Source organism: Dasypus novemcinctus, chromosome 8 (assembly GCF_030445035.2).
Source record: "Dasypus novemcinctus isolate mDasNov1 chromosome 8, mDasNov1.1.hap2, whole genome shotgun sequence".
NCBI lineage: Eukaryota > Metazoa > Chordata > Mammalia > Cingulata > Dasypodidae > Dasypus > Dasypus novemcinctus.
In genome coordinates this window covers 127,132,848-127,160,129 of record NC_080680.1, presented here as the reverse complement: position 1 = coordinate 127,160,129, position 27,282 = coordinate 127,132,848, and the positions used below count along the sequence as shown (strand labels likewise).

Below are 27,282 nucleotides of genomic sequence, written 5' to 3'. Positions count from 1 at the left end.
CAGAGGAAAGAGAAGCCAGCCCTGGGAAGAGAGGGCCTGAGCCAGGAGAAGAACACAGAGGAACAGAGAAGGCTCCTTAGACATGGCAGAAACCCCAGGGAGAGACAGAGCCGTTCACCTGACAGTCTACAGCTGACCTTGTGGAGAAAACAGGAGCTGAGCCCAGAGGAACCCAGGAAGCCTGAGCCCTCGCAGCCGTCGGCAGCCATCTTGCTCCAGCACGTGGAAATAGACTTTGCTAAGGAAGTAACTTAAGTTCTATGGCCTGGTATCTGTAAGCTCCTACCCCAAATAAATACCCTTTGTAAAAACCAATCAACTTCGGTATTTTTGCATCAGCACCCCTTTGACTGACTAATACGGTGAGTCACTATCCACAAAAATTAGTTTTAGTATTTGTGTCTAAAAGTTTTAAATCTGAACCTCAAGAATAATGGAAAAACTTAAATCTGTGAAAAGAAACATTTCTGAAAATACACTTGCTTGGTACAACCCACTGAACCGTCTTGTAAATGAGTTAATAAATAAAAAGTTTCTTTAAGGAACTGTAGTGACTATACCACACTAATGCAAGGTGTTATTAAATGTTGGGTGGTATAGGGAACTCTATTTATGCATGATTTTTCTGTAAAACTGCAACTTTTCTAATAAACAAAAAACCAGACGTGCTTGGTTACGGTGGGCTGAGAACTCGGCACAGCCCCCACGCCCACAGCCGCCGGGAGGGGCCCGCGGGGGCTGCCCGCCCTGGCGCCCACAGCGCAGCGCTCCGCAGGGAGGGGCAAAGGCGGCGGGCCGTCTTCAGAAGAGAAGTCTTCTAAAAAGGCTGAGCACTGACTGCATCACGCAGTAGTAATGCTCAGAGCTGGAAAAAAGGAAACCCATTTTCTCATTTTAAAACACAGGTAACGGGGGCTGATAAAGGGAGAGTCGGGCTTCCTATCAGCCCAAAGTTAAGAATAAAAGTTACCAATCCTTTTCCCTGAACGGGGGTGGGGGGCACCACGTTTTAAAAAAGAAGAAAGGCAGCATGCAGCAGGGCAGGGGAGCCGACCCGGACACGCACGCGAAGGTCCATGGTGGACGAATCGAGGGATTTACTTGGGTCCCTCGAATCTAGTAAAGCGCCGTCTGCTGCCAGCAAAGGTAATCGGGAGGTGACACGGCAGCAGCTGCCCCGGGGAGCCGGCGCCATGCCACCTTCATCGAGAACACGACACTTAAAAGGAAGTACGCAACTTTTTCTTTGGATACTTAAATAACTGGGAGACAGAAAATAGGAAAAAAGGAAATTATTTATTAAAGAAAAGCCACCTGTGAGTGACTCTGCATTTTAAGGGAACGTGTTTGACATTACCACTCTGGGTTAAACATGCCTTAAATGACCCTAAAAAGCAAACTCTATGGGCAATTCAAGCAGCACATCAGGAGCCACCGGGTGACACTCCTGGGAGAGAGGTGGCCACTGCGCAATTTCCCAGGGACACTTCTGTAAACATCTGTCAGGTGCTAAAAATAAGAACTTACAAACTACCATCACAGAAGTTATTTTAAGCAGTAAGTTTAAAAACTGTGCAGAGACATCGTGCCTCCAGCGGTAGAGGCGGAGGCGCTGCGGGGGTCTGCCCACCGGGCCCCTCCTGCCCCCCACAGTGGAGCCAAGGGGCCTGCACGGCTCTCCGCCACCAGCCGCGCCGCGGCGCCTCCCCTACGCACGGTTCAGCGTCTGGAAGATCCTGGAGATCTGCAGCATGACCGGCCCTGTCTCCGGGTCGTTCATCCACTGGGTGCTGTTCAGGGGGTTCTCCAGCATGTCCTCGAACGCTGTGGGAAGAGGGGGCGAGCTGGCCTGGCGACAGTCCTTCCCAAGGGGCAGCCCCGCCAGCAGCAACCACCTCTGCACCAGCCCTCGGCCTGCACGTCTGCCCAGCGCCGCCCGAACCACCTCTCAGCTAGAGTCGAAAGAGGAAAGCCGTGGCCTCGGGCCTGGCAGGGTGCAGGCACATGCGTGCACTAACAAGGCAACAGCTGTCCAGACTTAAAAAAAGTTCTATTTTGAAGGCACCAGTAACTCCACATCCAATTCTAGCCCTAAAAAGTAATCTGAGGCAGAAAAGACTTATGTACAAAGGTATGTTGCAAAATTTAATATCAAATGGAGAAACCTGAATGTTCCATCATAGAGAAATTTTTTAAAAACACATTAAAAATTGACTGAAAAATGGGCAAAAGACTTGAATAGACGTTTGTCCAAAGCAGAAATACAAATGGAAAAAAAAACACATGAAAAAATATGCACATCACCAGTGATTAGGGAAATGCAAATCAAGCTATAATGAGATATCATTTCACACCTACTAGAATGGCCACTATTAAAAAGACAGAGAACCACAAGTGCTGGAGAGGATGTGGAGAGACAGGAACACCTATTCACTGTTGGTGGGAATGCAGAATGAGGCTGTTCAGCAGTTACTAAAGAGGTTGAATGTAGAGCTGCCACGTGACCCTGCAATCCCACTACTGGGTATATACCCAGAAGGACTGAGAGCAGTGACACGAACAGACATCTGCACACTGAGGTTCATAGCAACATTATTCATGATTATTCACGATTGCCAAAAGCTGGAAAACAACCCAGGTGTCCATCAACAGAAGAACGGATAAACAACTGTGGTGTATTCACACGATGGACTATTATGCAGCTGTAAGAAGAAATGAAGTCATGAAGCATATGACAGTGTGGATGAACCTGGAGGACAGCAGGTTGAGTGAAGCGAGCCAGACACAGAGGACAATCACTGCATGACTACGCTATTATGAAATAAATATATTACGTAACATATTGGATGATTCCACTTACATAAAACATAAACATAGATCAACTTATGATTTATGTTTAGTGGTTATGTAGGGCTGGGGAAGACATGCTATGGGGCGTGGAGCTTTTCTTTTTGGAGTAATGAAATGTTTTTAAAATTTTTGTGGTGATGAATGCACAACATTGTGAATATACTAAAAAACCACTGATTATACAGTTTGGATGGGTCATATGTATGTGAAGATATCTCAATAAAACTGCTGAGGGAAACGGACTTTGGCCCAGTGGTTAGGGGTCTACCACATGGGAGGGGAGGTCCGCGGTTCAAGCCCCGGGCCTCCTTGACCCGTGTGGAACTGGCCCAAGCGCAGTGCTGATGCGCGCAAGGAGTGCCGCGCCACGCACGGTGTCCCCCGCGTAGGGGAGCCCCACGCGCAAGGAGTGCACCCATAAGGAGAGCCGCCCAGCGCGAAGGAGGGAGCAGCCTGCCCAGGAATGGCGCCGCCCACACCTCCCGTGCCGCTGCCGACAACAGAAGCGGACAAAGAAACAAGAAACAAGACGCAGCAAAAAGACACAGAAAACAGACAACCGGGGGAGGGGAGGGGAAATAAATAAATAAAAATAAATCTTTAAAAAAACAAAACAAACAAACAAACAAACAAACAAAAAAAACGGCTGAATAAATAAATAAATAAACTGTGCAAGAATGGCCAGAAAAAGCAGCTATGTACAGCAGGGGAAGCATAGAGAGACTGAGAGGTAGAGAATTTTCTTATTTGTCTGTTTTTTTTTTTAATACTGTTATTGGAATAATGAAAATGCTCTAATGATGATTGAAATGATGAATGCACAACTATGTGATTACACCAAATACCACTGATTACATACTTTGGATGAACTGTATGCTTTATTAACATGTACCAATATAAGTGTTTAAAAAAACAACAACACGGGAAACGGACTTTGGCCCAGTGGTTAGGGCGTCCGTCTACCACATGGGAGGCCCGCGGTTCAAGCCCCGGGCCTCCTTGACCCATGTGGGAGCTGGCCCATCAGCAGTGCTGATGCGCGCAAGGAGTGCCGTGCCACACGGGGGTGTCCCCCCCATAGGGGAGCCCCACGCGCAAGGAGTGCACCCATAAGGAGAGCCGCCCAGCGCGAAGGAGGGAGCAGCCTGCCGAGGAATGGCGCCACCCACACTTCCCGTGCCGCTGACGACAACAGAAGCGGACAAAGAAACAAGACACAGCAAAAAGACACAGAAAACAGACAACCAGGGGAGGGGAGGGGAATTAAATAAAAAATAAAAATAAATCTTAAAAAAAAAAACAAAAAACAACAACAACAACAACAATTTAACTGAGCATTTCTTTGAAATATAAACCTGATTTCTAAACAGTTTCACAAATTGTTTCCCCCAAAAGCAGAGGTGCCTTTTAGCAAAGAGGCTGGGCAAACCCGCCCCGGCTAACGCCAAAGGGGAGCCCCGCTGCGGGGCGGGGCGGGGCAGCGGCCCTGCACAGCCCAGATGGGGTCAGCACAGGCGCCCATTTCCACGGGAAAGGCCCCAGGGTGGCAGCATGGGGGGAGCATCTCCAGGAGCCCCCAGGCCCTTGGCTCAGACAGCACCCCCCCCCCCGAGCCCGAGAGCACCCAGGAAAGCCGGACTCAAAAGCCTCATGCAGCACTGAACTCGAGGAAAAGGGAATTTCTCTACTCTTACAAAATACGTCTTTTAAAACATCCTCCACGAGGACACAGCAGAAGGCCCCGCTCCCCAGGCTCTGTCCAGGTGGCGCAGGGGAGCACAGGGCGCTGCCCAGCGACCAACAGTCCATTCCACACGTGCTATGAGGCCGGGCCCAAGCCTGTACCTGCACACCCCACAGCTTCTCAGAGTCCCACAGACAACGAGGGACAGCCCAAGCAGAGCGCCCCGATCTGGGTGTAGGCTGTTTGCCACGTGTCCAAGAGAAGGGCGCTTTGCCCTGTTTTAACCTAGTGGTGTGTTACATTTTCACTTTGTACCTTTGTTCCACAGAATTCTCAAAAGATTCCAAGATACCTCAGATTTGACAATGACATATGAGGTGGGTACTGGGTGAGATGTGCCTCCCTCAGACCTTGTTATGGCATTGGCACATTACCCGTATGACGTGAAAAATATAAATAAAAACAAAAACAATGAGCAAAAACAAAGGAGCAGGCTCAAGCAGCTGAGCGCCCACCTCTCCCATGGGAGGTCCCAGGGTCGCTTCCCGGTGCCTCCTGAAGAGAAACAGACAATGAGCGAGCAGACGAGGGGCCATCTGGGGGCAAGGGGAGAGGACACCATGAACAACGCCACGTACATGCCAGCAAATCAGAAAACCTAGGTGAAGTGGACAAATTCCTAGAACACACGAACTCCCTACACTGACTCAAGAACCAAAACGCGAGACCTCAGTGGAGCAGTAAGGGAGAGACTGAAGCAGCACGAAAACCTCCCCCAGAGAAGAAGGACCAGACGGCTTCGCTGGGGAACTTCAGCAAACATTCCACTAAGACTTAACCACCATCCTGCTCAAACTCTTCCAAAAACCTGAAGAGGACAGAACACTCCCTAACTCATTCTATGAGGCCAACATCACCCTCACCCCAAAGCCAGAGAAAGATACCACATCCCTTATGAATACAGATGCAAAATCTTCAAGAAAATACTAGCAAACCGAATCCAACAGCATATTAAAAGAATTAAATACTGTGCTCAAATAGAATTTATCCCAATTATGCAAGGTTGGTTCTCACATAAGAAAATCAATGAACGTAATATACCACATTGAAAAATGAAGGAAACCAACTACATGATGATCTCAAATGATGCAGAAAAAGCTTTTGACAAAATCCAGCACCCTTCTTGATAAATACACTTGCAAATTAGAAACAGAAAGCCACATCCTCAACATGATAAAGGGCATATATGAAAAGCCCACAGCTAACATCCTACTTAATGGTGAAAGACTGAATGCTTTCCCTCTGAGATGTGGAGCAAGACAAGGATGCCCACTGCCTCCACTCCTACTCAACATTGTACAGGAGGAAGTTCTTGCCAGAGATATTAGGCAAGAAAAAGAAATAAAAGGAATTCAGATTGGAAAAGAAGTAAATCTATATTTCCAGGACTATCTGACAGGATTCTATATACAAATGATCCTGAAAAATCCACAACAAAGCTACCAGAGCTAATAAATGAATTCAGCAAAGTCAAAGGGTACCAGATCAACATGCATAAATCAGCAGTGTTTCTAAACACTAGTAATGAACAATAGAAAGAAGAAATCAAGAAAAAATTCCATTTACAACAGCAACTAAAAGAGTCAAATATCTAGGAATAAATTTAATTAACCCAGGATGTAAAGGACTTACACATGAAAAACTTCAAAAAACATTGCAAGAAGAATCAAAGAAGACCTAAATAAATGGAAAGGCATCCCATGTTCATAGACTAAAAGACTAAATAGTGGAGCAGGTGTAGCTCAGTGGTTGAGCGTGTGCTTTGCATGTACGAGGTTCCGAGTTCAATTCCCAGTGCCTCTTAAAAAAATAATTTAAAAAATTTTTTAAAAGGAGACTAAATATTACTAAGATGTTAATTCTACCCAAAGAGATGATCCCAATCAAACTTGCAACAGCCTTCTTCACACAAATGGAAAAGCCAATCATTGAATGTATAGGGAAGAATAAGGGGCCCTGAATAGCCAAAGCCTTGAAAAAGAAGAACAGAGTTGGACGGCTTTAGAATAATAAGCAGCACTGAATTGCACATGTGGATGTGGTCAAAGAGGAAACCCAGGTTGTAACGTGTGTGACAGCTGAGAGCTGGGGAGATCCCTGACAGCCTGCTCTTAAAGCTAATCCGTTCCTGCAGGTGTGAAACCTACTGTAGACGGGCCCTTCTAAGGAGGTTCAGGAAGGGACCTTCCTTGTGATTAGGTCATATCAGTAGGGCATGACCCTGGGTGGGTCTAAATCCTCTGAAGGTCCTTTACAAAGAGACACAGAGACTGTGAGATGGCTCCAAAGACACTGTCACCAAAACCCAGGAGAGAGCAGCACAGAACGTCACAGGCGAAGCAGCCGGAAGCTGAAGCCACAAGGCCTGGAGGAGAGGGCAGAGACAGCGGCCACCACCACGTGCCTGACGGCCCACAGCTGAGCTCCAGGAGAAAGTGACCTGGAGGAAGTGAGCCTGGAGAGCCACGCTGTGACTCACCACGTGGCAGGAGCCCAGGACCACCAGCAGCTGGCCTCTGGGGACAGAGCTTTGCTGATGCCTTTCAACACTTCCACGGCTCAGAACTACAAGCTTTTAGACTAACAAACTCCTGTTATAGAAGCCAACACATTTCTGGCATATGGCTCTCAGCAGCTTTTAGCAAACTAAAACAATAGGTTTTTAAAATAAAAACGTTTTAAAAACCATGGAACTTTACAACATGAACAGTGAACGCTAATGGAAAACTATGGATATAATTAATAGTATAGTTACGTTAATATTGTTTTGTCAACTGTAATGAAGGTATGTCAGTAACGCAGGGAATTGATAATAGGGAAAACTGAGTGTGTGTGAGGGCAGATATAGGAACTCTGTATTTTCTGCATGATTTTTCTGTAAACCTACAAGTTCTCTAATGAAAAAAAAAAGAAAAACCAGTGCCATCTACCGTGGCAAGTAAAGGGGGGACAAGGGCAGCTCAGGGAAGGAGGGGGTGAAAGCTGTTAAGAGGGGCAGTGAAACTGCCCCCCCCGGAGCAGGAGCCTGCCGAGGGCCTCTCGTCTGGGGGACAGCAAGTGCCGAGGGCAGAGGCGCCTACTGAAAAGACAGGAATGAGCGCGCGCAGTCTCACCGAGACCACAGCCCTTTCCAGGCTTGTAATCTGCGAGCAGGTCATCAGCGCCTTGTCCGGAAAACAGCCTACCAGTCCAGAAACACTAGATGGGCTGGGTGTCATGTGAGGAAAGGGGGGACGAGCCCGCAGAGCAGCCCCCAGCTGCCAGGACCCCTCAGGCCCGGAGCCCCCACGGCATGGGCCTGCCCTGCTCTTACACAAGCAGTGTATTGTGGTCGAGACATGCGGGCACCTGCTTGACATGAGCGACGTGAACAAACAGGAAAAGCAACGTGGGGGAAGCAGGGCACGCAGACGCAGCCGGCCCGCAGAGCCAGGGTGGCGAAGGACTGCCAACACAAGGCCCGGACAGGGCCTCGGAAGAGAGAAGGAAAGACGATTTCTGAAATTACAAACAGCAGGAACCTAAAAGGCCAAAGAAGGGTTGGAAGATAAAACCGAAGAGAAACAAAGACGCTCCGACCGGAGCCAGCAGGAATTGGACGGCTGGCCCCCAGAGGCCTCCCCCAGGCGCCAGAGCCGCAAGGAGCGGAGCAGGGGATCGCACGCTGTTCAGAGGCAGTCCAGGACGACAGGCCAGTCAGTGTCAACGGGACAGCCAGCGCCCGGCCCCGAGAAGGGAAAAAGCTCACCAAAGGCATGGCATCACATTCCCAAATTTGGTACAAGGAGAGAAATTCTACCAGCTACAGGAAAATAAAAACAAGTCTCATCTAAGAGACCACGAAACATGACTTTGGAAGTCTCAGCAACAGTGGAAGCCAAAAGAGATCAAGAAAATACCTTCAAAATTCTGAAGAAAAGCAACTTCTAACCTAGAATTTGTATTCAGCCAAACAACTCTGAAGGCCAATTAAAGACATTTTCAGGGAAACGGATGTGGCTCAAGCAGCTGGGTGCCCGCCTGTCACACGGGAGGTCCTGGGTGCCTCCTAAAGAAGACAAGCAAGACGGAGCTGAAACGACGGGCTGACACGGCAAGCGGACACAACAAGGTGACACAGCAAGATGACGCAACAAAGAGACACAGCAAGGAAACACAATGAGACAAAGCAGGGAGCAGAGGTGGCTCAAACGACTGGGCGCCTCCCTCCCACATGGGAGGTCCCGGGTTTGGTTCCCAGTGCCTCCTAAAAAGACAAACAGAGAGCACTAAGCGCAAACAATGGGGGGTGTAGGGATGGGGTGGGTGGATAAATAAATCTTTAAAAAATAAAGATTTCCAGGTGGGCAGGATCTCAGAAAATTTACCTCCCAAGTAACCTTCAGAAAGCTACAGAAGGATACGCCCCACCACCTGGGGTCAAAGAAAGAAGACCTGAGGCAGGAGCTGCTGCGATGCGGGGAAGAGGCCAGAGCCCAGGTCTGAAGAGCCCCCAGCAGGCCAGCCAGGCACCAGGAAGGGAAGGTGGACGACGGGCCGGACTTCCGCCAGCAGACCCGGGGACAGGCTGCAGCAGATGGCAGTGCTGGCAGAATATCTGATGTGCCTGAGCCTGTTCAGGGGAGACTGAGAAAACCGGCAGGAAGTTTGGGGCTGAATTACTGGTAAGTACGTTGAAAAAGAAAGGAAAGGAAATATGATTCCTAACTTAAGGAAGACAAAAAGCTGCTCTGCAAAGGAAAAGGAACCAGTTTACAGCTCAGTTCCAGGTCGCACGGCGCGGACGTCTGACAAGCTGGCCGTGGGTCTGGACGGGCCGACACCTCGCCGTAGAGACACTGGGATGTACGGGTGGGAGACGGGGAAGGAGCAGCAGGGCCGCCCGCAGGGGAAGCCGTCTTACAGCAAGCTCGGGGTTCAGCCACGAAGGGCACGAGGCTGTCTCTGGGAAGCACCCTGTGGATTTAACAGGATGTGGAGAGCGAGTGGGCTTGGCTGGACGTCAGCAGGGTCTGTGGGAAGCGCCCAGTAGCGCAAGGGGCCAAGAAGAGCTCGGGCTCCTGAGAAGAGCAAGGCAGGGCAGGGTGGGGGCTGCTGCAAGGAAGAGCTGAGGGCCCCAGAGGGGCCGGCGAGGAGGCCAGCGTGAGGCGTGACGGGGGCCGCACGAGGCTCGGGGCCAAGGGCGACCTGGCGCCAAGGGCAAAACCAGTCAGGGCCACCTTCCACACGCACACGAGCACACAGCAGGGACACTGCTGCCCGACCTCAGACAGGCAGACTTAAAGCCGCCAGTCGAAGCGCTCTGGACACGCGTGACTGGCCAAGCTGAGCGCCCACAACCCCGGAAGCACCCTCCCTCCCATAGGGGAAACCACACCAGAGAGGCCCAACGGGAGGGGCCAGCGACCTCCAGAAGGGGCCCGGCCCGGATGCTCAGGACGCCGGCCAAGCCGGGCGCATCTGCCACGCCGCCACGGCAACAGCCACTAGCCCGGCCACCCGGGGACCACCGCACCCAGGGGCATCGGGAGCTCGGGGCACGGCTCGCGGCTGTGGGACCAGTGCACGCCCTCGCTCCGTCCTCCAGCTCCACACGCCCCCGTCCCCGTGGGCCCAGGCCTGGGCACGACCTGCACTGGGGACCAGCACAAGACGGAATCCGGCCAGCGGTTTCGGAGGGCTGGGAAGACGAAGCAGGGACCGCTAAGGGCTTGGGATTGTTCTTTCTGGAGTAATGAAAATGTTCTAAAATCAACTGTGGTAATGAACACATGCACAATTCTGTGATTACACAAAAAGCCATTGATTGCACATTTTGGGGGATAAAAAACACTGTTCAGCCATTCAGAGCACCGTCAAAGTAAGAGCCTGAACACCCAGGAGACGAGGAAAGCGCCATGAGAGAGCAGAGAGCCAGGAACCCCTGGCCGGTGCACCGTAGTGCATTCCCTCAGCTACGTACAGCAGTTTTAGAAGAGAACGTCAAAGGCAAGTCACGTGCCTGCAGGGAACACGGACCTACTTACAAAGCAGGAGGGCAATGAGTGCATCCTGTGGGGACACGTGTTGACGGAGCAAACCCTGAAAGAAGCCGAGGGGTGACAAACCCCACCCCAGTTCCTGGCTACTTCCAGGGCAGGCGCCAGGAAGCTCTGAGACCGTGTCCTCTCTGCCGGGTGGGAGGTAACGCTTACTATCACGTAGTGACAAGCAGTACACGGGGCTCTTGTACGTGTTGCTACCTTTCACAATAAAATAACCACACGCCCAGAACACCCTGCTCGGCGTGGGAAGGTCGAGTGCGCGGCGCTGTCTGCGTGCCTCCTGCTTTTCGGGAAGTGTGCGCTGGGGCGTCGTGGAGACGGTCCTGCCCGACGTGGAGTGGCTCGGGCAGGCCCCACTGCAGGCGGCTCAGCCGCAGGGCGGGGAGGCTGCCGCGTGCGGCCAGTGTCGGGCATGCTGGCGGGCTGGGGCCCCGGCCGGCGGGAACAGCGCACACGTACCTAGCAGCGTCTTGGGGTTGGTCAGCCCCAGCTGCACGACGGGGTTGTCCAGGATGGCTTGGAAGAGGGGGCTGTCGGGGTCGATGCCTTTGTCCAGCTCCTCGGGAGAAGGCTTCCGGTCCCCCAGCAGCCACTCGCACTGCAAAGCCAAGGCGGCAGGTGGCGTCAGCTCCACACGTGTCAGTCCTGTTGAGCCCCAGCTTTTCTGGCCATCGGAGACCGGGACATAAATGCAGTCCCAGGTCCAGACTGAGTGCCCGGCACATGCAGGCTCCACAGAAGGAAGCGATCAGCGTGGTTTTCCTAGCAGATGCCGGCACTGCAGCTCAGGTTAACCGCCGCGGCTTCTCCAGCGGGGGCCGGCATGAGCACTCGAGGTGCTGGGGGAACCAGCACACCCAAGTCCCCGGGCTTTGCTCCCGGGAAGGGCCCTGGAGGCAACTGAGCCCTGCCGTGGCGCGACCAGGCTCACCCTCCACACCCCCCGCCACCCACAAGTGGACAGCGCTCTGTGGCACGACACGGGCTCACCCGCCACACCCCCCGCCTGCCCTCCTCCCCCGCCACCCACAAGTGGACAGCGCAGTCAGCCCACCACCAAGCTTACGCCCGGCTGGCTCCCACCAGCGGTCAGCGTGTACTCAGGTAGCAGGAATCCATTTTAGGGCTAGTTTAACAAAATCTGTCAATAGAGTGCATACACTCCCCTAGGACAGGAGTACAGAAGATGAACTTTTTAGAAAGGCAAAGCCCCAAATTTTCTCAGCCAGATATTTAATTTTAGAGTCTGAGGCCCTTGGAGCCTCTACCCTGCCGCTTGACCCTGAAACTGCATCAGCCGACGGCAGGTGGGAGCAAGGGCAGGCCGCCGGCAGCCGGCACTGGGCCGGGCGGCGCCAAGGACACTCACAGCAGCGTTCTGCTGGTTGTTGTTCACTCTGAGGGCGTCGACCACCTCCTTCTCGTCGAACCCCATCTCCATCAGGGACACGACGGCCTAGGGGGAGCCGACAGGCGGTCAGAGGGTGCACTCAGACCAGCTGCCCGTCACCAGCAGCTCCGCGGAGAAGGGGCTCTCCACACCCCGTAGGCCTCGTGCTTTGCTCAGCAGCTGTGAAAGCAGGTACCGGGCACAACGCTGCTTCTGGAAGGCCACGGTCGTGGGGTTCCAGGGGTCCTGCTACCCAGGAAGGGGTATCAGATAAAGGGGACACAAATACACCCATAATGGAGTCAGGAACCTCAACAATTAATGGGAGTAAGAAAGAGGTTAGGTTCAAAATTTTAATCTTAAAAAGTGAAACAAATTAATTTTGAAACATCTCTGGCAGTTTGATATTATTTATGAATTCCAAAAAGATTATGTTTGTAAACTGGTCTGTTTCTCTGGGCCTGATACCCTTTGATTGTACCAGATTCAGTTGAGATGCCTTTAACTTAAATTATGCTAAGATTAGGGCTCTGATTTGACCACATCATTAGGGAGACTCAGTTTGAGTCCCTGCCCCCTCTGTGGGCATACAAACGGACACTCGATGGAGGAAGACACACAGAAGCAGACATGCAAGAGGAGAGGAGGAGAGGTCCTTAGACAGGGAAGAGGACCCTGCAGCCCTGGGAAGAGCTAAGCCTCGCATTTACAGCTGACCTTGTGAAGAGACCAGAGCAGCTGAGCCAGAAAGAAACGAGCCCCCCGCCCGCAGCTGCGATCAGAAGAAGCTGGGCCCACGGAGCCTCCAGAGGAAAGAGGAAGGCTGGGCCCTCCCAGACGTCGCCCACCGTCTTGCTCCAACACGTGGCAACAGACTGTGGAGAGGAACTAACCTTGAAATGAACTCATTAGGGCCTGGTAACCATAAGCTTTTACCCCAAATAAACATCCTTTATAAAAGCATCAGCACCCCTTTGGCTAATACAACATCTAATATTTGACAAAATTCAAGATTTAAGTGCAAACGTGCTAATTCTCAGAGTGAACAACGGTCTGGTCTTCAGTGTTCTGGGGACAGGATGTATATTTTCAGGATAAAAATCACGTTAAGATAATACATCCTTTACCTTATCCTTGGTTTTCATGACACAAAAAGGGTCAATTTTGTTGGGGGAAAAAAAAAGGCTTAAGGATTTCATGAATTTTTTAAGGGCTTCCAATAAAACTCGTTCTCTCTCCTCATTCTTATCTCAGTCCAGCAAAGGACTCCCCAGCACCCCCGAGGGCGGTCCCTGGGAGAAGGGTCCCTCTGCCCTTCTCTCCGCTCCTGGGAGAGACTTCCCGCAGGCAGGCCTGGGGAGAAGGTGCCGGCAGGCCGGGCTCCTGACGTCCGCGCCTGAGCTGTGCCGCCCCGGCGGGGAGAACAGCAGGAAGTCGCTTTGCTCTCAAGTCCAGACCCTGCTCTCCAGCCCAGCCTCACCGGCCACAGCGCTGGCGCCCGAGCCTCACCTGAGTGCTGCCTGATTCTGCGGCAGGTACAGAAATCACCGAGCAGAGGAGGTGTGATAAACCAGCCTCTCAAATTCTATCCTTTACAGCAACCATTATAAAAGAAGGAATTTCCTGAGACGTTCCTAACACAAAGAGGTGAGAAAAAATGGTAGAAAAAAAGTATTTGAAAAATGAATGTGGCAGGAGTTTTGGGAATGAAAATCTCTACGTAGAAACAGTTAAGATGGAATACACATGGCAGTGGATGTAGCTGTGGCTGAGCACCTGCTTCGCATGTACAAGGTCCCAGGTTCAATCCCTGGAACTTCCTTAAAAAAAAGACGAACTATACGGCCACGAACCCGACGAGAAATGTACGGGGCCAACGTAGAGAAAAGCGCAAACGCCGACCGCGCAGCACACGGGACCTGCCAAAGGTGCAGGCTCCCATCGCATCCCATCCTGGCTCTGCAAGACGGAAGACGAGGATGGTAGGACCACCTTCCTGTTGGAGGAGAAATGCTGGATCAAATGCAACGGAACTCCCCTTAGATGCTCAGCTGGACTCACAGCAAAGGGAAACCACCCTAAGTGACAAAATAAGGAAGCAACAGAACAGGAGCCCGACGGGAGGGCGAGGAAGCTCCTGGGGGGAGGGGGCATCAAGAAGCCTGAGGGTTGGGGTGTAAGGCCCACACCAGCAGGAAATGGACCTGGGGCCCAGCACGTCTGTGTCCTCCTAGAGGGATGGACTAGAAAGGGCCGCCTACCAGGCCAGGCTTCAGGCTCTACTGGGCTCGGTGCAGGATAAGGAATCAAGACCTGGGAGCCGGGGGTCACAGGAGCCCCCCGCCCAGAGCAAGCTCAGAGTGCCCCCGTGGGAGGCCAGAGCTCGGCCAGACGAGCTCAGGGGAAAACAAGCCCAGCAAGGAGAGTGGAGCCGCAAGCGGAGGGGACAATCTGTCCCCACAAGGAGCAGCACAGGAGGACGACAGCCCTGGGGGAAGGGCGAGACAGGGCAGACAGAGGACGGCACCAACGCTCAGAAACGAGGGGACAGGGGGCAGGGTCACCAAACGCATGCCTGCCAGCCAGCCCCCTCAGAGGCATACGCTCTGCAGGTGTTGGGGCGGCCAGCCGGGCTGGCCAAGGAGGGGCCGAGGCCTGGCTGGGACAGGGTTTCTGTTTGGGGTAATGGATGGTGGTGGTGGGAGCACAACACTGCGTGGAATCACCAGCGCTGGACTGTAAACGGGAAAGGTTTCGGCTGTATGTGTGTTACCACATGAAAGAAAAAGCCCACAGACCTGTACAAGAACTATGAACACCAAGAGGGACCCTCAGGCAAACGCGGGCTGCAGGTACCGACAGCAGCATGACGACAGAGGTGCCACACTACTATGAGATGCTAGCAGGGAAACTGAGCAGGGGGCTCGGTGGAACTCTGGGTTTTCTGCATGCTTTTTCTATAAACCTACAATTGCCCTATGAAATGAATGAATAAAAAGCCAACGAGAGGGCCCGGGCCTGCCTGGCTTCCTTCCTCTTGGTGCCGGCCGCGGCGCCCCCACCCAGCCCTGCAGAGAGGCTGCCGCTCACAAGCACGACTCGGGGACACTCCTAGCGAACTCGTTTTCGGGAGATGGCAAACATGGCAAGTAATCCCCTAGAGAAACAGAGCCCTGGGCTCCAGGGAGAGCACTTAAAAACAAAGGCACCCCCCCTCCTCCCTCCAGGAGCCTCTGCACACGGTCAGCAAGGCGCCCTGACGCCACCTACCCGAGCATCTGCCCGAAACTCCCTTTTCCTTCGAATCTTCTTGAAGATCTCCGTCAGCTCATCTCGGGCCTCCTCGTTGCCTGTACTAGCCCCAGCAGCAGCCTCGGAAGAGGCCGCCGTGGCCCCCGGCGCTTCCGGTGAGGCGTGGCCTGGAAGAGGTGTGTCTATGGTTGGATCTTCCGCATGCTCAATTAACCACTCCATGGCCTGAGTTACTGACATGCTGAAAAGTAACAAGAGACGCTTTCCAACACCCCGGGCTCACTGACCAGGGCCTCTCACCTCTGCATGCCCAAGAAAAGACCCGTCCATTTAGTAGGTTTTCTGCATTAGCTGGTGATACCTTGTGGAGAAACCTTCTGATTACGTAAGAAATAAAACACGGGGGAGTCTGAGGCACTGGTCCCTGCCTCCACCTACCCCAGGACACTGGCCAGACACAGGAACCCACATACTAAGCAAAGGGAACGAAGCACAGGAGAGACCCACGAGGGTTTACAGCCAGGGCAGAAAGGAGCACAACCCACATATTCTTGGTTCCCAGATCCTTTACTGTGGATCTGAGCACAGAAGTAGAAGCAAGTAACTAAACTGTGAAACTAAAGAAAAGTAAAGCAAGCACCACCACGTCCGGTGGCAGTTGGTACCCCTGCGACCAACAGGCCTAACTTCGGGTTCTCGCAGAGTAACAGCCTCGTGTGAGAGCTGACAGAGCACTCGTCAGGAGACCCCGTTCTCAGGAGGAGGGAGGCGGCCTCAAAACTCTTCCTGAGATGCTCTGAGATGCCAATTCGACTAACTCCGACACACGATTAAGAGGCCTCTTTAAACCTCAAATCAGAAACGACTCAACCAAAAATTTGGGGGTGTATGATCCGTGCCCCCAGCCCCCGCGCCCCTGGAGGGACAAGAAGCGGCCCCGGGACGTACTGGTTCAGCCGAAGGGCTTTGGCCGCCCTGCTCTCTGGGAAGCCCATTTCCGTGAGCTGGCGCAGGGCTGCTTCGTCCACCTGCTCGTCCTCGTCCTCGTCCAGCATCGCTGCAGGCAAGACACGAGGCCCGTGAGGACACGCGGCGCCGCGCCCTGCTGGGCAGGTGCCTCCTCGCCACCCCTGGATTTCAGACGTCATCTGAACACCAAACCCTTCTGGCCCTTATCCTGCACTTTGGAGATCTTGAGCTGTAACAGCCAGCTCTCCAGGCATAAAGCAGGAGGGACGGTTTAGGCAACTCACGAACCCAACAGCTGCTGACAGCAGCAAGTACAGGGCTCTTGGCTTTCCACCTCTTCCGCTGAGCGCGCCGCAATGAAAGGGGAACCGCTGCGGGAGCGCAGCCTCCTCTGAGCGGGGGGAGGGGGCCGGCTGTGAGGCAGACCCCGCACTCCGTCTGGACTTTGTGCGTACCGTTCGCCTTCTTAAAGAGTTCAACCGCGTCGGGGTTCAGGGCTAACAATTTTTGTGCCACCTCGATGAGAGATACCAAGATTTTCCGGAGTTCAGTCTGGAACTACGGTGAGAAAAAAGAAACCAGATCATTTCTCAAAACGCCCAATGATGGACTTGGATCTAAACTACACTTCCCAGTCGCAGAGCAATGAAACTGTGAGTCGAGATTGCATCGTGCCTTCCTTCAAGAAAGTCAAGGTCAACAGGGGAAGAGGGCAGAATCAGGAGAGGACAAAGCACCTGTCCCGTGGGGGGATCCTGGACGAACCCCATCAGCAGACAGCCAGGGTGCGGCTGGCTGCGCACCTTCCAGGGCCTGCGGCTAGCACCGCAGAGCACGGCCCCCGGCCAGGCCCAAGGCCAAGAGGGACCCACCGCCTTCAGGCAGCCCGCACTAAGCTCGAGACTCAGCTTTGCTGAAGAAAGGAGGCCACCGCCTGTCGTCCCGTGGTCACACAGACCCAGGCTTCTAACTCCCCCTTGCTGAAGTGACGACCGGCACACAGCAGTAGTATGTGCAGTCAGTTACTCCTCTCGACAAGCAGCGGGTGGTGGGGACCCAAGCAGAAGCCTGCGCAGCCCAGCCGACGGGCACAGGGACTGAAGACGGAGTCCAGCGACTCTCCCTTCTTCCCCACAAAAAGCTTAAGGCCACCCAGGGAACCCCGGCAGGACCGCACATCAGGGACAGGCAGGAAACAGGCAGGAGGGCACCTGTGCCAGCTTCTATGGAAGAGTGGCAGAGCCCTGGTCAAGGGGGAACTCTCTGGAAAGACCGAGGGAGGTATGTTCTTCTGACGCACTGGAACGTGTGACGCTGCTGAGAGGAGCCCAGCCACTCTCTCCCACGCTCGCCAGCACGTGCCAGCAGCACTGTATTCTGCGTTAGTCCTGGGGAGCGTTTCAACCACTTCTCTTTTTAACTTAGGACTTCCCAGTTTCTTTCTAAAAAAGTTTGGCAAGCTCAAGGCAAAACATTTTCCCAACAGTGTCTTTACCTTGAACCCTGCCTTTAAAATGTTTTTTTAATTCTGCAATAACTTTATAACTTGTAGAAAAGTTGCAAAAGCAGTAGAGTCGCCATCTACCCTTTCCCCTGCTCCCCGAATCTGCCCACAAGCTTCCTGCAGCTCCAGGCAGCACTCCCCAGCGCAGCCTGCACGGCCCACCGCTCTGCACTGGCCCACCGCCCTGCGCAAAAGCTGGCTGCAGCTCCAGGCAGCGCTCCCCCAGAGCAGCCCGCACGGCCCACCGCCCTGCACAGAGCTCACATCTTTCACGTTGGGTTGTGCCACGGCCCGGTCTGCATCGCAGGATGGCAGGTTGGCCGTGGCTCGTAAGATGGCATCGTTATCTGGAGCTTTCTGGTCTTGTTTCTTCTGCAGAAAAAAGTAATGAGGAGGTCAGAAATGAACAAAGCACAAAAAGATGAGACTCTGCAACCGGGACAGCCAAGAGCTGGACCCAGGGAAAGGGACCTGCGCACATCAGGTGACAAGTGAGCATCCTGCAGGGCCTCGGTGAGCCGGTGGGACAATCAGGACGTCTGCTGCCAGCCCCACACCCACACCACGCCAGCACCCAGGAGCAGGGCCAGAGAGGTGGCAGCCTCCAGAGGTCCACGCCGACCCCCCTGCGCACGCACCGCACGCTCAGGCTGGTGCGAGTGCAGGGGCCACAGAGAGGCTCCATGTAACAAACAGGTGAAGAGAGAAGGGTGTGCTGGGTTAGCTCCGTCCCCAGCTAGCTCCCTGTGCCAGAGACGGAGGTCGTGGCAGGAGCCCACCCTACCCAGGACACCAGCTCCAGGCCTTTGAGCCTGAACACCAACGGCCACCCTGCACCCCGAGAACTGCACCCCCGCCCCCATTTTCCAAGTCAGGCCTGACTCCAGGAGGCAAGGAGGGTCAGCAGCTGTCCTCTGGAGATAGGGTAGGGTGGGGAGGCCTGGGGGCAGGGCAGGCCAGGTGCGGCTGAAGATTAGGAGGGGCCTCCTGTCCCCGAGGAGATCCTAAAATAGCTCGTTTGCCTATCAGGCCCAGGGCCAGGACCAGAGAGTCTGGCCGCCTCTTTCTCTGGGCGAACCCTCTCCCTGGCACTCGAAGGCATGAGTAAGAAATTCTGTCCTCCTAAGTTAGGTGAAGAAAAAACATTAAATTACGTATTTGTGCCCTTGTCCTAAGCCAAGCTTACTAAAGAATGAGTTTCTGGATAGCCACTGTTTAGATATTAAACTGCCTGGCAATCCCATGGTACCCACTTTAAAAGAATGATGGGGGAAAAAAAAAAAAGATGCAGAGTTATGGATCAATTTTGATAAAAACTCCAAAAGACAGTCAATTCTGTCCTGCAAGAAACAGCCAAGACAGGTGCCTGCAGCTTCTCCAAGGCCCCCTCGATGTGGGGCAGGGCTGGGGCGCTACCTCGGTAGGCTCCTGGCTCTGGGTGGTGCTCTGCTGTAACTTTGCTACATTCTATGGGACCACTGGCACCGATACCTGAGGGAGAAGCAGGAGGGCACACAGATGTTTCCAGCAGCTCAAGATCAGCCCTCGCTGGCTCTGCAGCGCCGACCTGCCACGGGACAGGAACCAGGAGTGCTGATCACAGGGGCTCAGCCATGAACACTCCCTGTAACCACGGCGACTAACTACAGGCAATGGGCTGGGTGTGACTAACGCCGACGTAGTTACCATAGGAGACTTCTGCAGGAACAGAGCTACAATTCTAAACTGTGAGACTTACCTTTTCTTCTGCAGACACTTCAGCCATCTTAGGAAGTGGGGCTGGAGCACGCTTTTTTATCAACAACAAGACATCTGGAAAAAACAGTAGTCGTGTCCATCAAGCAGTTATTGTCTCACAGCCATAAAACGGCAAAGGCTGTCCCCGGGCCTGGTCTCACGCCGGTTCCTGATGGCCACACGGCCCTGGCTCACGTGCAGAGCAGGCTCCTGGGCCCAGCAGGAACCGGGCTGCGGGGACCAGAAGCACCCAGGGTGCACAGTCCCAACTGCCAGGCAAGGAGCCGGGGGAAGTTCACGAGATGCTGACCCTTTTGAACGTCTGTGAGACTGGAGAGCTGCTAACAATACTTCCAGTATTTTCAAAATGGATGTGAAATGATCACTTGGACAAGATATAGAAAACTAAGATTTTCTCCCCAAATAACTTCAGACGCGAGACACTAAGCAGTTAAGTGGCCGTGTGGATAAGAACTTACTGGGCACTGGAACAACCCATGATTGTAGTTACCAGTCTAAAAATAAAACCTGAAGCAGCTCTGGAGCCTCTAGTTTTGCTTTGAAACAGAATTAAAAACAAAATCTATATTTAGTTTCTGTTGCTTGTTCAATTCCAGTTTCTGCAATTTTTTTAAAAAACATTCCACAACGCAAACTTTTTTTTAATAAAGGAAAAATAGAACAATTTCAGCCCGTCTGGTTTCCTCGCTCAGCTCCAGCTCGGCGTGCTGACTGGTGCGAGCAGCCGCGCGGTCCGGGTAACTGCCTCTCTGGCCCCCGTGCCGCGCGCGGCCCTCAGCCGACACGGCTCCGCTGGGGCCCTCACCTTGGTCTTGAACGTTCTCTTCTAGGATGGTTTTGGTGTCGCTCAGCACCCGCTCTGAAGCAGCATGGATTAACTTATGATGTGTCACACTTTTGGGGTCTTCTACGTTCCCATGTGTACACTGGGGGAGGAAATCATACATGATTACCACTACGTCGCCAGTCATAATACCAGGTACGTGGTACCTGCACGCCCGAGCAACCCCACGGTGAAGGCCCAGAGCTGCTGTCAGTGGTGGGAGCGGGGACGCCGGAGCGTGGCCTGCCCAGCACCAAGGCGCTCCTCCAGCAGGCTCATTCGTGGTTTTGGGGTACAATTCCCTTGATAATCAGTGGCACCATGACTTGCTTCCTTAGTCTGGAAAGACGTGGAAAGTAATTTTAAAATGAAAACAGCAGGTCCATTGTTACCTGGTGATCTCAAGACCTAAAGATGGTTTGTGTACTTGTTTTCCTTTCTTCTACAGATACATAAAAGGGAGCTTTCAGCAAAGTGAAAGAAGACGGCAAAGAAGAAAGCTGCTTTACAGAGAGCAGGAGAAGGGCACCTGCCCACCTGAACACCCTCGAAAAGGCCCTTGGCAGCCTGGTCTCGGCTCAGGCCCACTCCCTAGGCCGGTCTGGGTGCAGCTTGGGGGCACAGCACTGTGTGCCTGGCTCACCTGGAAACCTGCCAGGGGGTGGGGGGTAGGGACTGAAGTCCACACGTGAAAGGTAGCACACGCAGCACTGAGGAGCACGTCCCTGCACACCACACACACACACACACACACACACCACCCACCCTGCATCCGATGGGAACTCACGGATTACCTGGGGAAAGAAGCCAGCTCCAGAGCTACTGGCTTCAAGCTCCGGGAGGGATCCTGGAGCAGCCGACCACACGATCCCCTCCAACCCTGTAATTAGGAACTAAGACGCCATGGTGAGCTGCTGACACAAGATTCTGGTGGACACTTGTCACTTCACCCAGGGTCCTCTGTCCACACAACTCAGAGCTGGCCGCCATGCACAGACTCGCCTTGCTGTGTGCGTAAGCTCTGCTTTCCTGGTCTGGATGCAGCTACCCAGGCGCCAGCAACACCTGCCATCTTGTGAAGACCAAGCAAGCGCCGAGAGCGCTGTGGTAGACTCAGACCACGTCATCCTCGTTGTCTGCTGCCCTGGCAGACGCCGTTTATCAACAGTCCTCACCTCACTCCGCACCGCATGGCCACACCTGAGGCACTGTGGGCCCACTGACCGCCATGCACTGGTGGCTGGTCCCTGGTCGACAGTGGCAGCCACTTCCAGACAACATGACATCGACGGGCCCAGGGAAGACAGGAAGTCACTGAGACAGCGGCACTGGCCAGCCACAGGGAAGCCCACAGCCCACTAGAGGCTGAAGGCTGAGCTGGCCAGCGGGAAAGCTGTCTGTGGGTCAGGGTCTCCCAAGAGCTGAGCAGTGCTCCCACAAGTACGGACTCCAACTCATGAGCTGGACAGACAGAACCAGCCTGAGGCCCCAGGACCGATGGACAGAGCCCGCCCTGGGCCCCGTGAAGGCACCCTGATGAGCCCCACGGCCCTCCTCCATGCTCACAGGCGGGACGTCACTGGGTGATTCTGAGCAGCTCTAACTCCAGCTTGTCCCCAGCAGGGTCAACTGCCCGCCTTGGGAACCGGCCCGCAGAGGCCACAGCCTGTCTGGACACGAGCAGTTATGAAAGGCAGTCCTGGGGCCTGACGAACCGCCTGTGCAGGAAGAAACCAACAGGCTTCCGGTCTTCTCCCCTCCCCTGGGAAACTCTATTTCCCCAGGTGTTTTATACGACAGGTAGCACACGAGCACAGGAGCTTGAGCGGTCATTTCTAAGTGCGTACACACCTGTATGGGCGGAGACATTTCCTTTCCTTCCCTCACCGGGTGTGTAGAAGGGCGGGTGGCCACTGTGGTGCTGAGTACATCTCATACCCACGTACTGCAGGGCCAGGATCACAAAGCCACCAAGTTCTCTCCCAAGGGAGAGGGACACCTCATTCACAAATCGGGTGGTGGTGAAGGAGCACGTGTTAGACAAATTTCCAACACAATCAGGAAGTAAAGCTCGGCATGGCCACAAGACAGAACAGAAACGTGTGCAGACCACGGCACCAGCTCCACCAGGAAAGCCCTCAGTGGCGCCCAGAGGACGGCGCCCACCCAGATCAGGAGCAGTCCCTCCCCCAAACCAGAACCCTGAGGAGAGGAGACTGGAGTCACACCTGCATTTCTCAAAGGTCCACAGATGCTTCTGCGGAGAAACCCGAACTGAAAACACTACACAGTCTTAACTTTCTGTGATGATTTAAGCTTTGGCAAAATCCCTTCAAGACTCCTGACAGGAAGTAACTCCTTCTCTGCTCCTTCTGAAGTATGAAGTAGACAATGTCCTTATCTGCCAGGCTGCTGTGATCAAGACTGGCTGGCTCAGACTAGAGGGATTTATCGTGTTTTAGAGGCCAGAAGTCTGAGGTCACAGTGGTGACAGGTTCCTGCTGCTTCCGGCATCCCCAGGTTCTGGCGGTAGCTGGCCATCTAGAGCTCAGCCTCTGCCCATCAGAGGCGGCCTCTCCCCACCTCCTCCTCCTGCACCCGCATTTCCTCTCCTATTCAGATGCTAGGCACACCGGGCTAAGGCCCACTCTGATTCGGTCTGGCCTCAATGCATCACCCCTCCAGAGCCGCTTTACAAATAGGTTCAAGGCCACCGGACCAGGAATCAAGGCTGGAATTTGTCTTCATGGTGACACACCTACAACAGATGGTGAGGTGATATGAAGATAAAAAAGGAAGAAGCCAGTGACACAGCTCACTGGGCGCTGAACTCGCATACCGCTGTAGCAGCATCTGGGAGGTGCCCACCCCAAGGGCCCCTGCTGCAGTCAGCACACCTTCCTGGGTGACAGGTGGCCCAGCACAGCCACTGCTGGAAGATTACACACAATCTCCCTCTGCTCTCCTGCAGGCCCAGAGATACCCAACACCCATGGCTTGTGACTCTTCTTACAAAAATAAGAAATATAAATCTAAGAAGGGATTTCACCTCTCAATTCCAGCATTTTAGAAGTAACTGAATTTTCGGTAATTTAAGACTGGAAACAGGGAAAAAGGATGGTGAAGACTTCAGGGGTTGATGTACATTCAAACAAAACTGGCAAGGCTGAGAAGAGGGGACACAAGACGGAATCCAGCTGAGAGTTATGATGAGCGTTTACCATTTATGACAGAGCTGAACTCAACCCCCAACTTCCTTTGAATTAGACAATGGCCCTGCTTCCAGAAACACTGGGTGTACTTCTCTGTAATTCTAAGATTTACAGTAGTCTGTGGATTTGTCAGGTTCAGACTCCAGCCTATGAAACAGCTTTCCAAAACAATCCTCATACCGGTTCCTGAAAAAAATGTTCTCTGCAGCGTGCCAGCAGCGCACCAGGAGAAAACCTAAGCATGAGTCATCCATACTGAGTGCAAATTATTTCACCGGCACTTTGTTCTCAGCAGAAGCATTTCCAGCAAGCAAGGGCAGGGGTAGAAAGCCCCAGCAAAGGTCACCGTCGAGTCCAGGCAGGCACTGGCCTCCTACTGGAATCTCATTTCTTCCCCGAAGAGCAGAGACATGGCTTCCACCTCCTGAGGACGGGCCTTCGAGCTAGCTGGGACACACTAAAAGTCACGCTGGCAAGTACCACGCCAGGTGCTGGCATTTTCATGCAGGTTTATTACACACACAAACTCCTCACCACCACTGCCTCACAGGCACAATTTCTTCAGCTCATTAACCTATCCGGAAGACGGTTTTCTCTGTCCCTTTCTCTCTTCCAGGGCCACGGAAACTAGAGACCACCAAGGGGATCCTGAGATGGGGAAAATTTTTTTAAAAAGGCCCAAAGACACCCCAGGTCTATGAGGTTTACAGGACTAAGCAATCCACTGTTAGGAGCACTGCTGGGGGGAAACAGAGGGAACCAGAGTCTACCTCGAGGTAGAGGACGGTAAGAAGAAAATGCCGGATCAAGCGGGCACCAGAAGAAAACGGAAGGCATGGCCCAGGCCACACACCCGCCCGGGCCACACTGCCTGCAGCAACAGGACATTCAGGGGCTGGTTTCCAGGGTGACATTCAAGAATACGACTTGAGAACGCTCCTTTTCCAGCTAATGCATCTGGCTGTGGCTCAAGAGGCAGTGGCTCTGCCTGCAGAACGGGACGGGACAAGGAGGAGCGGACGCTTCCTGAAGGCTCAGCTAGCCTGCCCAGTAATTCACGTCAGCTCTTTCAGTGTGCAACTCCCCTGCTGGCTGGATTCCACACACCTGGAGACTGCAGGGTGGAATAAAATCTCAATTTAAAAGAGGATAATCACCCCCCATCCCAAACGTGACATCTAATACCAACTGAAATGAAACATACCAGAAACATAATAATTAGCAGCATATTGAAACTGTCTAATTAACCCCAAGTGCTCCTGAAATTCATTAGCAGGTGTCTATGGATCAGTCAAATAGTTCTCATTTCCTGTTCCCCCTCATAAAATAACATTATGGTGGTCACATGAACCTGTAAGCTAAACTGAATGGCACACCAACTAACCGACCGCCTTCTCCCCGGCTGCGCTCAGCGGGGCGTGCTCAGGAGGGCCGACGACGTACTTCCACCGCGGCCCTGCTTCACAGGTTTGTTCTGGGGCCGGCCTGCCTGCCACAAGCCTGGACCTGTGAGGACAAACCCTGCCCTTGAGGAGCTTCCATCCCAGTGGGGGAGGACACGGAAAACATGCACAACTAGACGAACCTGGCTCTGCAGAGTCGGGGTGACACGGGGTCCCTAGCCTTCTAGCTTACTGCCAACTCAGTGGTTTTCTAGAAGTCTAACTCACACCAAAGGGGTTAGGGGAAAAAAAAAAAAAACCACGAAGAGACTACCCGTACCTGCTCCTGCTTGGGAGCCAGAGCCCCCTCCGCCGTGGCCTGAGTAACTGAGGCCAGAACCCCAGGTGCCTCCCATCCAGCCCGCTCCAGACGGGGACTCTCACATGACACAGAATGCTCCTTGCCCTGCCTCTGACAGACGCAGGAAAGCTCAAGAACCGCATTAATTAAAATGACTCAAAGGCACTCTTTGCGGGTAGTTATTGCAATACTGCGGGAAAGTTTACTTTTGGAGACAACACTTTGCTTTATTTTAACAAAAACAACTTTTTCACATATATAAATAATTCGTTACAGGGAAGCCCCATTAAAAAGCTGCAGCCTCCTTTAACTTCAGTTCTGACAAGGAAAGCTCGGCATCATGCCAAGTATAGGGTTTCCTTGGGCAGCCTGAGTCAGACAGAGGGACAGCTATGTCTCAGCCGGCCTTACTGGGGTGGGACGCTTACAGGGACCAAGAAACCTCCAAAACCTAGCTTCAAAAATTAGTGCCTTAAGACACTAACTGTACAACGGACATTGCATGTAAATAAACTTTTTAAAAAGTACTTTTCTCAGAGAAGGGCCCCTGGGATCAGACTGCTTTCCCAGGACGTTCCTACCTCCTTAATTTAAACGGCAAGAGGAAGGCGCAGGCCAGCGGCACTATTTTAAGGGACTCGAGCGAAGAGGCCCAAGTGGCCAGAGCCAAGGGCCAGCCCTCACAGCAGCCGGGGCTGGGGGCAACAGGAAGGAGAGTGTTCACTCCCAGCTCACGGGGAGCTGCTGAAAAAAACAAACACCTCACCCCAACAGCAAGTTGACGAATGGTGGAAAAACCGGGAGGATCTGCTTCCTCCGCGCCTTCACCTCTCCACGCCTCAGTTTCCCAACCTGCCCCTACCTCCTGGGGTGGTTGCATAAGTTAAAAGAGAGGGTTAAGTGCGAAGCGCTCGGCCGCGGGCCTGACGGGGGTCAAGTCTTTTGATACACAGTCCAATCGCAGGAAGACTGTCTAAAAAGTGGGAAGTGGGGGGACAGGAAGAGGGCGCGGGAGGCGCTGCCGCTCCCCGCCGACCCCTGATGGCGGAGAGCATGGGGCCACGGCACTGGGCAAGGCGGGGAGTCAGACCGGGAGGACCAGGAGGCTAAGTGGGGCCGGGCAGGGAGCACGCGGGGCTGGGAGGGGAGGACCTGGGGTCGAGGGGGCCTGACGGGCAGGACCCGGGAACCGGGCGGGGAGGACCTGGGGTCGAGGGAGGTCGGGCGGGGAGGACCGGGGGGCCAGGCGGGGAGGACCTGGGGTCGAGGGGCGTCGGGCGGGGAGGACCTGGGGTCGAGGGGGGTCGTCGGGCGGGGAGGATCGGGGGGCCGGGCGGGGAGGACCTGGGGTCGAGGGGGCCGGGCGGGGAGGATCGGGGGGCCGGGCGGGGAGGACCTGGGGTCGAGGGGGCCGGGCGGGGAGGACCCGGGGGCCGGGCGGGGAGGACCTGGGGTCGAGGGGGCCGGGCGGGAAGGACCCGGGGGCCGGGCGGGGAGGACCTGGGGCCGAGGGGGCCAGGCGGGGAGGACCCGGGGGCCGGGCGGGGAGGACCTGGGGTCGAGGGGCGTCGGGCGGGGAGGACCTGGGGTCGAGGGGGGTCGGGCGGGGAGGACCCGGGGGCCGGGCGGGGAGGACCTGGGGTCGAGGGGGCCGGCGGGGAGGACCCGGGGGCCGGGCGGGGAGGACCTGGGGTCGAGGGGGCCGGCGGGGAGGACCCGGGGGCCGGGCGGGGAGGACCCGGGCGCCGAGGGGGCCGGGCGGGGCGGCGGCGCGGCCTTACGTGCTTGAGGCAGCGCTCCTTGAGCTTCTCCACCGAGGTGTCCTCGGTCGCCTCCTCCAGCCACTCGGTGCCGTCGGCCGCGCAGATGTGCAGCCGCAGCACCTTGCCCGCGAAGATCTTCTCCTCCTGCACGAACATCGCGGCCGCCGCTCAGGGGCCTGCGCCCGCCGCCCGGGCCCTGAAGGTCACCGGGGCGGCGGGCGGGGCGGGGG

The 27,282-nt window shown here is 54.2% G+C and overlaps 1 protein-coding gene and 1 pseudogene across 1 annotated transcript; one reads left to right on the top strand and one right to left on the bottom strand.

Moving 5' to 3' along the window:
• Positions 1-1,277: 1,277 nt before the first annotated feature.
• UBAC1 (UBA domain containing 1) lies at positions 1,278-27,282 on the bottom strand. Its single transcript, XM_058302736.2, has 10 exons — positions 27,071-27,282; positions 20,317-20,437; positions 19,492-19,565; positions 18,018-18,125; positions 16,705-16,807; positions 16,229-16,337; positions 15,299-15,521; positions 12,008-12,094; positions 11,098-11,236; positions 1,278-1,824 (listed from the first exon to the last, which is right to left on the bottom strand). Exons 1-10 carry the CDS (start codon positions 27,206-27,208, stop codon positions 1,709-1,711), a joined length of 1,218 nt encoding a protein of 405 aa, XP_058158719.1. The 5' UTR covers positions 27,209-27,282; the 3' UTR covers positions 1,278-1,708.
• LOC111761733 (small nucleolar RNA U13) lies at positions 4,883-4,978 on the top strand (annotated as a pseudogene).

Excerpts from the sequence above, each read along its gene's own strand:
- UBAC1 (XM_058302736.2), bottom strand. The coding sequence starts at position 27,208 with ATGTTCGTGCAGGAGGAGAAGATCTTCGCGGGCAAGGTGCTGCGGCTG. Across the intron at positions 16,808-18,017 it reads CACAACCCAACGTGAAAGAT|TTCCAGACTGAACTCCGGAA; the intron begins GTGAGCTCTGTG and ends TTCTCACCGTAG. Across the intron at positions 15,522-16,228 it reads AAAGCCCTTCGGCTGAACCA|CATGTCAGTAACTCAGGCCA; the intron begins GTACGTCCCGGG and ends GTTACTTTTCAG.